The following is a 13,237-nucleotide window of genomic DNA, read 5'->3' on the forward strand; positions in this document are numbered from 1 at the left end:
CCATAGAACATTTAATTCTCATGCATTTTATTCTTTTCAAAGAAAGATTAAAGATAAAGGTAAAAATGTTGCCTTGAAAGTGAATATTTAATTAAAAAGTAAGCCAGGTAATGGCAGGTGCAGAAAACAGCAATGTCCAAAATACATCGGACCATCCAAAATACATCAGAAACTCACCCAAAAGAACAAATTCTGTGAGATTCTGCTTTTTATACTGGATTCCATTTTGTGTCAAATCTGTGATTTYYACATTGCTATTTTTACTTGTTTTTTTGAGCACCTGGGAAATTTTTCCACGTACCCCCATAATACGCTCGCGTAACCCAAGGTGTACTTGTACCCCTGGTTGGGAATCACTGTGCTACAGTGTGTCCTGCTGGAATGTGATGTGATTTGTGTCRCRCAGGTGTGATGGAGTGACTTCAATCCAATAGGATGTCAGGGTGGTAGATATTTACACTTCTCATCAGGGGTAGACATAAGGAAATTTTTCAGGTTGTCCAGTGGACAAGCTGTTGACAAAACCTGGTTGTCCGCAAAACATTTTGGTTGTCCAAAAGAATCTCAAGTAAATTGTAATTTAACAAGTATATTGTTCTGTAGACAAAGTTGATTATATATAATTGTTCTCAGTCAGCCAGGTTGACAGGATCTGTGTGAATAAAATTTCCTCGTTCTCTTCTTTTCTGAAATAAAGTTCAACATTCATAAGCTTCTTTTTGCGCATAGGTCAAACATTTTCACTTAAACAGAAGTATCCTAACCTCATTAAAAGTAACAGTTTAGTGTTCTGTTTGAATTTACCAAGTTTTTTTCTCCTGTCCATTTTTACAATGACAAGCTCCCACGACAGAGAACTTTAATCAAGGTGTTTTTTTCTTGGTTGKCCACCGGACAACCAGGAGACAGGATCTGGTTGTCCRAAATGAARATAGGTTGTCTCGGACAACCTAACTACCCCTGCTCATCAACCACAATCAAATTCACTCTATCCATGGGCTCCATGTGTCTGGATAGATTTCTATTTATTTATATTTTTTTCTGAACAATGAAAAGATGGAATAAAAACAAGTCAAAGTTAAATAGAAATGAAATACTTTTTACATTTTTAAAAAGTAAGAAGTAGAAAGTACAGATAATTGAAATAAAATGTAAGAAATAGAAGTAAAAAGTAGGCTGAAAAATAATTACTCCACTAAAGTATAAATAACCAAAAATTACTACTTAAGTAAAGTAACAAAGTATTTGTACTTATTTACTTGACACCTCTGATAATATGTGTAATTTTTTGCAATAAGTGCAATTCTCTTGTTCAGTCCTTGARTTCACCATAATTTCAGAAAACCCACCACCTTATTTAAAGCACTGTAAAGTGCAGTCCCCTTTGAGTTTTCTGAAAGCTGGTGTGCACTGTGAACACAGGGAGCAGAGCCCAAAGCAGAGAGGAGGACACATGAATACAAATTACACCCAAGTTCAGWCRTTGCTGGGAGACTGAAAATGTATCCAAGAAACAGCTAGTTTTTACAGCCACAGCTGGAATACTGTGTGGCTGTCAGAAAAAATCCATCAAGTTGGGCTGTACTGAACCGTGACCCTCATACTAAGACACACACTGTGGCCTTTGAAAGCCTGAAATATCTTTTCATTTTTATGCAGACGAYTGTCAGATTTATGTCCCGCTTCAGAAAAAGGGCCTTTTTTTCGCAATAGAACCACTGCATAAACGTCTCGATGGCTCTAAATGTCTTACATTTGAGTAATAAGACGACTCAGGTTATGTTTCTGACACAATATCCTATATTATTTGGCTCAGTATACTGAGGCATCACATACCTTGGGTCTGATTTTACATTTTGTAATTAAATCAGAGCAGCAGTGGTTAAACCATTTTGTTATTGTTATTATTTTTTCAGTTAAAGGAGCTAAATAAAGTCAATCCATTTCTTTTTAGGAAGAAAATTTATCTTTTTTATAGCAGTCCACTCATTAGGATTATTGTAAGACTTTATATAAGGGTCAGCTTCATCTGTTGCTCAGCTCCAGAGGCTTCAAAATCCCACTGCACCTCTTTTAACTACAAAAAAAATAGGCTAAATTTCCCTTTTTTAGCCTTGCTGCTGCTGCACGTACATTTTAAAGTTCACTGCCCCACCTCACAGATCTGCTACACACCTAAACCCCCTCCCTTCTCTCAGGTCARCTAGAACCCTTCTCTTCTCCTGAGCTTTTGACACCTTGTCAGATGTTGACTTTGAGTGTAATTTTAGTTTATATTTAATTGATTTCATGTGTTTTTGTTTTTATTATAAAGTATATTTTAATTTGCTTTTTAAATTATTAAACTGTGCAGCACTTTGGTCCCATAGTTGCTTAATGTGCTTTATAAACAAAACTTGTATGATTACTGTTACTTCTCTTAGTGTTTCTTAGTTCATTTGGCAATTTGTCAGATTTACTATAAAAAGTAAAGTTTGAACCTAACCTGATATTAAAAGGTGCAAAAATACAAATTTAAGTGAACTAATTAAACTTTTCCAACTAAATATGCAGTTCAGATTATTGKCTATTATTAGTTAGGGGTTAGGGATTATCAAAGTTCGAACGTAAACTTGACGAAGTATAAACATACAGTACGACCTCGATGTTTGTCTCCACAGTTCGGTTGGACCCATGTCACTCTGCTGATCGTGGTGACTCAGTCTCACCTCATCATTCACAACCTGTTTGAGGGGATGATCTGGTGAGTTATCATCTGGATTGATGCAGCTCTGCTTCTCTCTCAATGCATTCACTCAGGAAGTAAAATTTCATGAACTGGAAAAGGAATCATCTCTATTGTTCACATTATAATGTAATAATAATGAAGATTAACCCAGAAGCTAATGTCTTTTATCTGATMAGGTTCATTGTGCCAATTTCCTGTGTGATCTGCAATGACATTATGGCCTACATGTTTGGGTTCTTCTTTGGCCGAACCCCACTTATTAAGGTCWGTTTCAGTCTTTCACATGTTTCTAATTGTTACACATCAGTTTGTTGACGTTCATAAAAACATTGAGCTGTAGGTAATTGTATGATAATCTTTGTTTTGGGCTGTTGCAGCTGTCGCCTAAGAAGACATGGGAGGGGTTCATCGGTGGATTGTTCGCCACCATTGTGTTTGGCATCTTGGTGAGAAGTTCATTTATTTAGATTTTTTAATGTAAAAAAAAAAAGACAAATTTATTTAATTTCTTATGAAGATAAAATAAGTGATGTTCTGTAACTGAATAGTAACTCCTCCCTCTCAGCTTTCCTACGTCATGGCCGGATATCGTTACTTTGTCTGTCCGGTGGAGTTCAACAACGACTCCAACAGTTTCCAAGTGGACTGCCATCCCTCTGAGCTCTTTCAGCTCCAGGAATACACCCTGCCTGGTGTCCTGGAGTCTGTCACTGGATGGGTAGGACTTTACTTTTTCCTTGTGTCTTTAAATACTTGAAGAGGTGAATCAGAACAACATAAAGYACTGCATAAGTAGCCTTAAAACATCAAACTTTCCCCAGCATAAGATATAGACAGAATGGGATAAAACTGCCAAATACGGAATTTATAAAGTACTAAAGTGATTTAAGAAACAGAAATGAACATTGTACTATACTTTTCTGACTTTCAAAATAATTAATTCAAATAGCTGAAGGTTAGTAAGATTTCCAAAAGTATGCCCAATGTTTGTCCAATGGCTCTGATTGATTTTCCTCCTTTTMTCAGCTTTTCTCCCACAGACAGCTCTTTGGTCTTTATGCTGGTTTATCCTCTTTAACAAGAAATTTATACATTAAATTACATAGATATTACATACTTTATATGCTTAAACCTAGACCAAAAGTAAGACAGAGCTATTTAATATTTGAACAATTAACGTTGACAACACCTGGTCAATAAGATACACCTGTCAGTYACTTGTTCCAATAATTTTGCTCACTTGAAAAATGGGTGTGTTCAAACAAAGGGTGGTACATCTATATTTAAATACCAGGAAATAAAAGCTGACATTCAGAACTCTTGTCTCTTGCTCATCTTTTGACCTCTAACCATAATGTCTTCAGTGTATAATCAAAACAAGGGAATTAGACTTGCTGTTCCAATACTTTTGGATGGATCTGTATGTATGTGTGAAAGTAACCGTCTCCTCTCGTCTCCACAGACCACGGTGCGTCTTTATCCTTTCCAGATTCACAGCATCGCTCTCTCCTCCTTTGCCTCCATCGTCGGACCCTTCGGCGGCTTCTTTGCCAGCGGCTTCAAGAGAGCGTTCAAGATCAAGGTGGGAATATATAAGCAGTGCTCGGGAAGCTTTCACTGAGTGCTTGTTTTTAATTAAATATTCACACAGAAATTGGTTTGTTTGGCTGTTTTCAGTTTTTAGCTCTTGTTTTCCTTAGCTCTTATTTAGATTATTCCTTTTGAAACCTGCTGTGCAGGTGCACAGTGAAGCCTTACTTTGTGTGTTTTCTCCTCGCAGGATTTCGCCAACACAATCCCGGGACACGGTGGCATCATGGACAGATTTGACTGCCAGTATCTCATGGCCACATTCGTCAACGTTTACATCGCTAGTTTCATCAGGTCAGGTCAAACTACTGCACAAACACTTTCTGACATTTAGACACCTGGTTTAAGACCCCCTGAATCCAGAACAGTTGTGAAGTTCTCCTAAGAACTGGGCCGAACTCTTTCTTGTTCTTGTAACACTACAGGAGGAAAACAAACACAAACAAACCTGTAGAGTCCTGACTTTCCAAATAACTTGGGTGTGTCATTAAAACAGACAGTGGTGTAACTCAATGATAAACGTGCTTCTTAGCTTCCTTTGAATTTGATGCTGGTGTCAATAAATTCTTTCTGTTCTCTGAATATAACTCATTTACACCTTGCACTAACATCCTGAGTGTTCCTATTGCATTCAGATAGCACTAAATGCAGATCTGAACATTTGTGCACTTTTTGTCAGTGTTGTATAAAGTACCACAAAGTAATACTTGAGTGAAATTATAAGTATTTTACCAAAAAATGACTTTGGTAAAAGTTAAAGTCTCCTTTAGGGATATTACTTTAGTAAAAGTATTAAAGCAACGGATATTTTTTGTACTTAAGTATTAAAAGTAAAAGTATTGATTTAAAATGAGCAGTTAGATTTTCTGTAATGACATTTATTAGGAGGTGACCTCCCCAAAAAATGTAGAAATGACTATATTGTATTAAAATAATTAATTTATGTTAAATTTACGATGCACTAGTCTAGATGTTTCAGTTTATTTATCAAGGCTGCACAAAGCTTTTCTCCAAAATGAAAATCTATCTGAGGGCTGCGGCCAAATGCAATAATATAATTCATGAAATACAAATACTTCTTAAGTACAGTACTTTTATTTTAATGATAACCGTATTTATTCATGTATAATATGATCGCAAGTATAACATGATCATTTTTTGAGTTAAAAAGGATTAAAAATCTAATTATCAATAACTCGTGTATAATACTACTTCCCCACTTTATGGATGATTTTTAGGGTTAAATTAGTATTATTCATGAATAAATATAATATGTCCTGCTGGAGTGTGACATGATTTGTTTGTGTACAAACTAATACGAAATCAGAATTTAATATATTTATACTTCTCATTCAACCACAATTAAATTCACTCTATCTAGGAGGCACAATTTATATGGATAGTATTTATTTTTTACAATAACAAGCTGAATGAAAACAAGCAAAAATGAAATAAAAGTAACAACTTTSTACTACTTGCCTTTTTTAATGTAAGAAGTAGAAGTAAAAAGTAGGGTGAAAAATAATTACTCAAGTAAAGGACAGATATCCAAAAATTCCATGTAAGTACAGTAACAAAGTATTTGTACTTAGTTACTTTACAACTCTGCTTTTTGTCCTGGAGGAGCATCTAACACAGTCTATAAAACATCTGTGCCGTCTCTCCTGTCTCACTTGCTCATGTCTCGTGTTTTCTCTCAGGGGCCCAAACCCCAGCAAGGTGATCCAACAGCTCCTGGCCCTTCGTCCCGATCAGCAGCTCCACATCTTCAACTCCCTGAAGGCTCACCTGACAGAGAAGGGCCTGCTGCCCGCTGTGGAGGCCGCAGCTTAGAGCCCCGCCCCCACAGCAGCTGCCTCACACGGTGGCAGAGAGATGAAGAGGGCAGCAGCCAGGGGGCTCTGTTTGACCCTCGCTCTCTGAGGGAACATCTGTTTTTGCGTGAACAGGAACACATAAAAGAAAAACAAACAAAAAAAAACAGGCAGCCTTGGGTCATTCCATTTCACCTGGGTTAGAGAGGCGTGTGTGTGCTCAGTCTGTGAAAAATGTTTGTAACATCAGTGTTTTCAGGTTCAGTTTGCTGATCACCGTCACACTATTCCATTACAGMCACTGTTTAACACTGTTAAACTAAATGTCGGTCAGATGTACATATCTATACATTTACAGATTATTCCCTCTACTCTCTGTTGGAGTGTGTTCATATTTTAGTGTATTTGTCCTTATAATGCACTGCCCTCGACCCTGTTATTCACTGTATTATTACTTCAGCATCACCCCCACCCCCCCCACACACCCCACCCCCTAAAAAATAGGTTTTAATTTTTTTTTAGTATTATTTGATTGTGAATGTTATTTATACAATGATGGGTTTTTGTATTTGGTATGTTCTATTATATTTTAATGTTATGTCTGTTTTACTCAGGCTGTTATGACTTGTGTATTTGTGTGTCTTCTTTAGTTTTTTTTAAAAAATTTTCTCCTTGGTTGGCTATTTCAAAGCCTCATGTTTGGCCAAATCGGGCAAAAGTCCCAAGTTTCACCAAACYTAATCTACTGTAAGTTACTTATAAGTATCTTTGTGTTTTTAAGCTGTAGTGCTTTAAAAACATAAAACTGTGTTTTATTAGAAATCTGAAGTTCTCTCTGAGGCTGATGACCACAGTTATTTATGTCAATGGGTAAGGCGGTCATTTCTTAAAGGATTTTATTTTAATTATTTTTCTTGTTATTTTTTTAACGTCTCATTGAGCTATTTTAGRTTTTATGTTTGCTCTGTAAGCTGGCAGGACATTTTGGCCCAATGCTTTCTCCACTGCCACTCTCTGCTCCTCACTTTGAACCTTTGAGTCACCGAGTGGGACAGCAGAGCGCTCTTTGCCAAAACAATCAGTTACTGTGTGCAAACCACTTTTCATTCCAGGAGATTTACATGACGTTTATTTGTGATTTGCACCAAGTGTGATTTGATAGTAAAGCATAACAAAGCCTCTGCAGTGCTTTGCTCTTTTCTGTTCCCACTGGTCCAAGTGAGGCAATACCCTCTCTAGGAATTTGTTAAATGGTCCTAAAAATATTCATCTTGAAGTGATTTTTGGTGGAGATCACAAGTTTGTTGATAATGTCATTGTTAAGTTACAGAAAAGTAAAATAAACCAGAAGATAAGGATCTCAAGCGATGAAGATTTTCTGCTGGGCTGGCTCATTTTTTGAGCAGTGGGCTGACTGATGGTAGGAATAAGGATGCAGCTTTGGTTTGTTGTAAAGACGCAGCTGAAGTGATCAGTGAAGCAGTTCATTTACTGTTTTGTTTACATTCCAGGCCTCACCTTGGTCATGATGTGTGGATCATGGCAGAAAGAGATCTCGAGGTGGCTGAGCTCAGAGTTAGAGAGAAGGTGAGGGGCTGCTGCTCTATAGCAGAAGAAATCAGCCCAGGTGGATTATGTTTCAGATTTAAAAGTCTTGAGGGTCTCTGTTGGGTTTTCTGGCTCTTCCTATTGGGAGGAGGTCCAGGTCAGACCTAGAACTTGCTGAGGTGATGATCCCATTTATCTGCTCAGGCCTGAGCTGAAGGGAATCGTGAAGAGGGATGAACAGAAGGTTAAATTACATTTGTCTTCACCAGGTTTCATTGATTAATTTTTATCTTTACAACTTCCTCTACGTACCAACACACACACACACACACAGCTCAACTTCAAACATGAAATGTCTTGAAATTTGCCAATGTTTTTAGTTTGTGCTGGTTTTACTTTGCTGTTTTTGATCAGGGATCCTGGATAAGAATGTCTTTGGTTGCAGTTGTTGGTGTGTCCATGTTACAAACCTCACGTGTGTTTGAGTAGTGGTGTGTAGTTTAGATTCAAAGTGTCAAACCACATTAATCAAACCGTTCCTTGTTTGTGTCTATTTATTGTTATTTTTGGGCAAATTGATTGATTGATCAGTTCTTATGTGAAACCAGATGAATACTGCAGACCTTCTGTAGACCAGAATCTGTATTTAGTGCTCAGAAAGACACAGCAGTGAGTGTAGCAGAGGTCAAAGGTCAACCCCAAGTGTTTAAATAATGACCCTGCTATATGTTCAGAAAATAAATCTTAGTTTCATTTGGACTAATTCCCAGAACTCTTGTAATTTTTTTATGCACCAAATTTAGGTTTTACAAATATTTAAATCTACGAATGTATTCCCATTTCTATTTATTGATGTCATGATTGTTTCACATCCATTCAAAATGTTTATCTTAATGCTCCTGTCACCCTTGGGTCAAAATGACCCACATTGCCTCAGTGTTTGGGCCGAGGCCTCGTGGGTCATTGTGACCTCAGGGCAGCAGTTTGTTTTCCACTCTTGTACAGTTACTGAAATTATGTTAAATATCTTTAGTGTAATTTAATCATTTGAGTTGAAGAAAGACAATAATCATATTGCCATATAGGAACAAAGTATTAAAGTAGCAGAAGAGTATTTTCTCGCTGTGGCTGTGATTCACTGGGTGTTTCCTCGCCTCCTGACCTGGTTGCTGTTGTGTGTCAACTTGTGTGTCCCGTCGCAAGTTGTTGAATCACGCTGGTTGGGCACATGTTGCTCATGTTAGACGTAGTTTCCTGGACGATAACTTGAGAAGAGGAATCCTGACAGTTTTAAGTTGAGCTTTGCCGCCTCCTCTGTGGTTCGATGTTAGAAGCAGCTCTGCACTGCCTTTTCTCTGCCTGGCCACTAGAGGGAGCCAGAGCCTTTGACCTTAGTCTGTTTGGTACATTCCAGGGCCCTTACAGATAAGAGATTTAAATTTATATTTTGTTTTATGGTGCCGTTGTCTCATCCATCATATTCTGTAAGGATCCTCTGAAAGGAATGTTAGGAAGTTGTCTGTCCCTTCGTACTGTGCAGCCTCCCTCTCTTGTGGACATTTTACTTTGTGCTCATACATTTCCTTACAAATCTGTCTTATTTCATATATATATATATATTCTTAAACTACAATGTTTTGTATATTATCTAGAGAAAAACCTGTATTCTTTGATGCTGATATGTGCTTTGCCTTGGGTTCAGAGAAAAAAATAAATATATTTAAAGACATCATGTGGCCTGCTGTATGGTATGACTAGTTTTTTCTTTTACTCTTCTTCCCCATTTTCAAATACATTCAGCTGATTTCCTCACACTAGTTTTATAAGTGTTCATGTGTTTTAAAGGCCCAGCATTCATTGAAAAAAAAATGCAAATCACACTGAAACATTCTTRCCAGGGATTTAAACTAAGAATAATTTGTTGAAAAATGATGGAGTTCCCATTTTAGTCAAACCTTTAAATTAACATTATGCATGATGTCATTTTGAGATTATGTGAAATATTTTAGCTCAGTAAAACTGACTTGATTATAGCTATTTGTGTGCTTACTCATGTTGATCTTGAATTGAATTAAAAGTTAATCAGTTGTACATCCAATGTTTAAATTCTGAGTTTCAAAAAAATCTGTCCAGTGGCTTAATAACTATTTTGCAAACAGAACTGTAAATGGCTTTATCAAGTCCCTACGGACTCTAAAATCACTTTACACTTCAATCATTCACCTGTACACTGACGGGGGTAAGCTACAATGTAGCCACAGCTGCCCTGGGGCAGACTGTTGGTGTCAGACCGGCGCCACTGGACCCTCTGACCACCACCAGCAGGTAAGGTGGGTGAAGTGTCTTTCCCAAGGACACGACTGAGACAGAAGAAATGGGGGATTGAACTGGAAACCCTAGCCCTACACACCAACAGTTAATGCTGACGTTTTAATCAAAGATTTGCACAATGTGTGGTGTTTGGAGTGAATGGCTCTCAGCTTTCACACTGTTTTAACACATCATCAGTCACTGCTCAGACATCAACACACTCATTTCAATCCAATCTACAAATTCCTACCAGCTTTTACTTCCTCCAACAAATGTGCACACCGTGGTTGACAGGGCCTGTTGCTTGCTCTGCTGCACCCAGTCTGTGGAACGCCCTCCCCGATCACCTGAGACCCCAGACTATAAAGAGTTTTATTACAAAGGATTGAAGACCTTCCTTTCAAGTTAAAGTTATCTTTAATATACCCATGGGGCAATTTGTTTTACAGCCAGCAGGAAAAAAAAAATATTCAACAGCAATAAATACAGTAAATACCATAAAAACCATCATGGTATGGGCAWATCTACAAACACACACAACATTCAACAAGGGCAATCAGAATCAGAATCAGCTTTATTGGCCAAGTATGTTGATACACACAAGGAATTTGTTTCCAGCAGATGTTGTCTCTCCAACACACATATATGAAAAAAGGATAAAACAAGTTAAAAGATATAAAGTTATATAAATATACAGTATAAACATTATAGTCTGTGGATTATATACAGTAATATATGCATTAGTCACTAGTTAATAGGTCTAGTGTTTAGCATTGTTCATCAGGGAGATGGCCTGGGGGAAGAAGCTGTTTTGTGTCTGGATGTTTTTGAGCATGGGGTTCTATGACGCTGGCCGGAGGGGAGAAGTTGAAAGAGGCTATGTCCTGGGTGTGTGGAGTCTGACATGATTTTCTCTGCCCGTTTCCTGGTTCTTGTGGCGTACAGGTCCTGAAGCGTGGGCAGGGGAGCACCAACGACTCTCTCAGCTGTCCTGATTGTTGGCTGCAGTCTGTTCTTGTCCTGCTGTGTGGCTGCTCCGAACCAGACTGTGATGGATGTGCATAGGACAGATTCTATGACTGCTCTGTAGAACTGGATCAACAGTTCCTGTGGCAGACCCAGCTTCATTAGTTTCTGCAGGAAGTAGATCTTCTGTTGGGCCTTCTTGAGGATGGAGTTGATGTTGGTCTCCCACTTCAGGTCTTGGGATGTGATGGTTCCCAGAAACTTAAAGTTTTCCACACTGGACACCGGGTTGCCAGTTATTGTTAGAGGGAGTCGTTCTGGGGGGTGTTTCCTGAAGTCTACTGTCATCTCCACTGTTTTGAGTGTATTTAGCTCCAAGTTGTTTTCCCTACACCAGAGCACCAGCTGTTCAACCTCCGCCCGGTATGCAGACTCATCCCCATCCTTGATGAGACCAATGAGTGTGGTGTCGTCTGCATACTTCAGTATTTTAACAGAAGGATCACTGGAGGTGCAGTCGGTGGTGTGGAGAGAGAAGAGCAGCAGTGACAGTACGCATCATTGAGGGGGCCCTGCGCTGACTGTGAGAATACTGGAGGTCATCTCCCCCAGCCTTACTTGCTGTTCCCTGCCCGTCAGAAAGCTGGTGATCCACTGACAGAGTTTGGTGGAGATGGTTCCTGGGATGATGGTGTTGAACGCGGAGCTKGAGTCTATGAACAGGATCCTTGCATAAGTTCCCGGGTGATCAAGATGTTGCAAGATGTAGTGCAGTCCCATGTTGACTGCATCATCCACTGACCTGTTTGCCCTGTAGGCAAACTGCAGGGGATCCAATAGGCTTCCTGTAATCAGGTGCGCCAACTCCAACCGTTCAAAGGTTTTCATCACCACAGATGTCAGAGCCACAGGTCTGTAGTCATTTAGCTCTTTGATGGTGGCCTTCTTTGGAGTGGGGATGATAGAGGAGCGTTTCAGGCAGGAGGGAACTTCTGACAGCTCTAGTGACTAATTGAAGATTGTGGTGAAGATTGGGACTAGTTGGTCTGCGCAGGTTTTGAGGCAGGTGGGGGAGACAGGAGGTATAACACCAGGTAAAAAGGAATTCTTAAATCTATTGGTTCTGCATCTTTAGCAAATCTGTGTCCTGATGGTAAAAGATTTTAAGAGATTTTAGTGTTTAAAGATATTTTTTATCTGTTCCTTTTTTATWTATTTTATTTTATTTATTTTTTTACTTTTCAGTTTGTTTGTTAAATGTTTTTATTTCTGTAACACTTTGAGACTGATAATGTAAAGTCCAATACAAATTCAACATATAATATTATTAGATGAATAATTATTTTCTGAAAGTTTCATCAAACTATCTTATGGTTCATGAAATATTTTGCTAACAGACAAAGTTCTCCATCTCCATCTCTCCATCTTCTTCCGCTTATCCGTAGTCGGGTCGCAGAGGCAACAGGTCCATGAGAGAAAACCACACATCCCTCTCCCCAGTGACACTTTCCAGCTCGTCCTGGGGGACCCCAAGGTGTTCCCAGGCCAGAGAGGATACAGCGAGTCCTGGGTCTTCCCCAGGGCCCTCTCTACCAGTGGGACGTGCCCAGAACACCTCTAAAGGGAGGCATCTTAATCAGATGCCCGAACCACCTCAACGGACTCCTTTCGACGTGGAGGAGCGGCGGCTCTACTCTGAGCTYCCTACGGATGATGGAGCTCCTCACCCTTTCTCTAATAGTGCGTTCACACCAAAAGCATTTTGAGCATCAGGAGCGTCAGGTTTACATGCAAAGTCTATGGTGGATGCACATCAGGAAGTGCTGTGGTGTTTCTAGTGTATTTAGTTTTGAGCAATTTGAGCATCGAGCGCAGCGAGAGCGTTGAACGCAGCTCGACGCGGCGTGTCAACCAATCAGAGAGACTCCACTGTGTGACGTAGTGACATATTTTCTGATGGTACAGTTTTCTGGATGATGTCCACTAACCTGAGACAGATGAACAGGAGTTCTTCAGCTGAAATCGAGTGCCTGCAGTCAGTGTCCTGGCAGAAGGTATCAGCACTGATGCGGGTCAGTGGCTCATCAAACTGAGCTCGGGGGGAAAAAAGTTCTGAAAGCGAGCCTCGTTACTACGCAGCTCCTGGGTGGTGAAACTCACCAAACTCAGAACATCTCTGAAACTTCTGGTGAATTAATTATGAATTAGCTAATCTCGTGAGCACGACATGCCCTTGCCGCTTTCGTTATTTCATACGCCATTGCACAGAGACCTGCGGGGG

The 13,237-nt window shown here is 39.3% G+C and overlaps 1 protein-coding gene across 1 annotated transcript in view; it reads left to right on the forward strand.

The window, feature by feature from the left end:
• Window positions 1-9,409, forward strand: part of cds2 (CDP-diacylglycerol synthase (phosphatidate cytidylyltransferase) 2) — a 23,724-nt gene extending 14,315 nt beyond the window's left edge. Inside the window, exons 7-13 of the mRNA XM_014032335.1 lie at window positions 2,661-2,743; window positions 2,905-2,992; window positions 3,106-3,174; window positions 3,294-3,446; window positions 4,191-4,310; window positions 4,509-4,612; window positions 6,019-9,409. Of these exons, the coding sequence (XP_013887789.1) occupies window positions 2,661-2,743; window positions 2,905-2,992; window positions 3,106-3,174; window positions 3,294-3,446; window positions 4,191-4,310; window positions 4,509-4,612; window positions 6,019-6,151 (750 nt within the window). The 3' untranslated portion in view covers window positions 6,152-9,409. The remainder of the gene's footprint in view (window positions 1-2,660; window positions 2,744-2,904; window positions 2,993-3,105; window positions 3,175-3,293; window positions 3,447-4,190; window positions 4,311-4,508; window positions 4,613-6,018) is intronic.
• Window positions 9,410-13,237: the final 3,828 nt, after the last annotated feature.

The sequence above is a fragment of the Austrofundulus limnaeus genome, unplaced genomic scaffold, assembly GCF_001266775.1.
Source record: "Austrofundulus limnaeus strain Quisiro unplaced genomic scaffold, Austrofundulus_limnaeus-1.0 Scaffold1422, whole genome shotgun sequence".
NCBI classification, from domain to species: domain Eukaryota; kingdom Metazoa; phylum Chordata; class Actinopteri; order Cyprinodontiformes; family Rivulidae; genus Austrofundulus; species Austrofundulus limnaeus.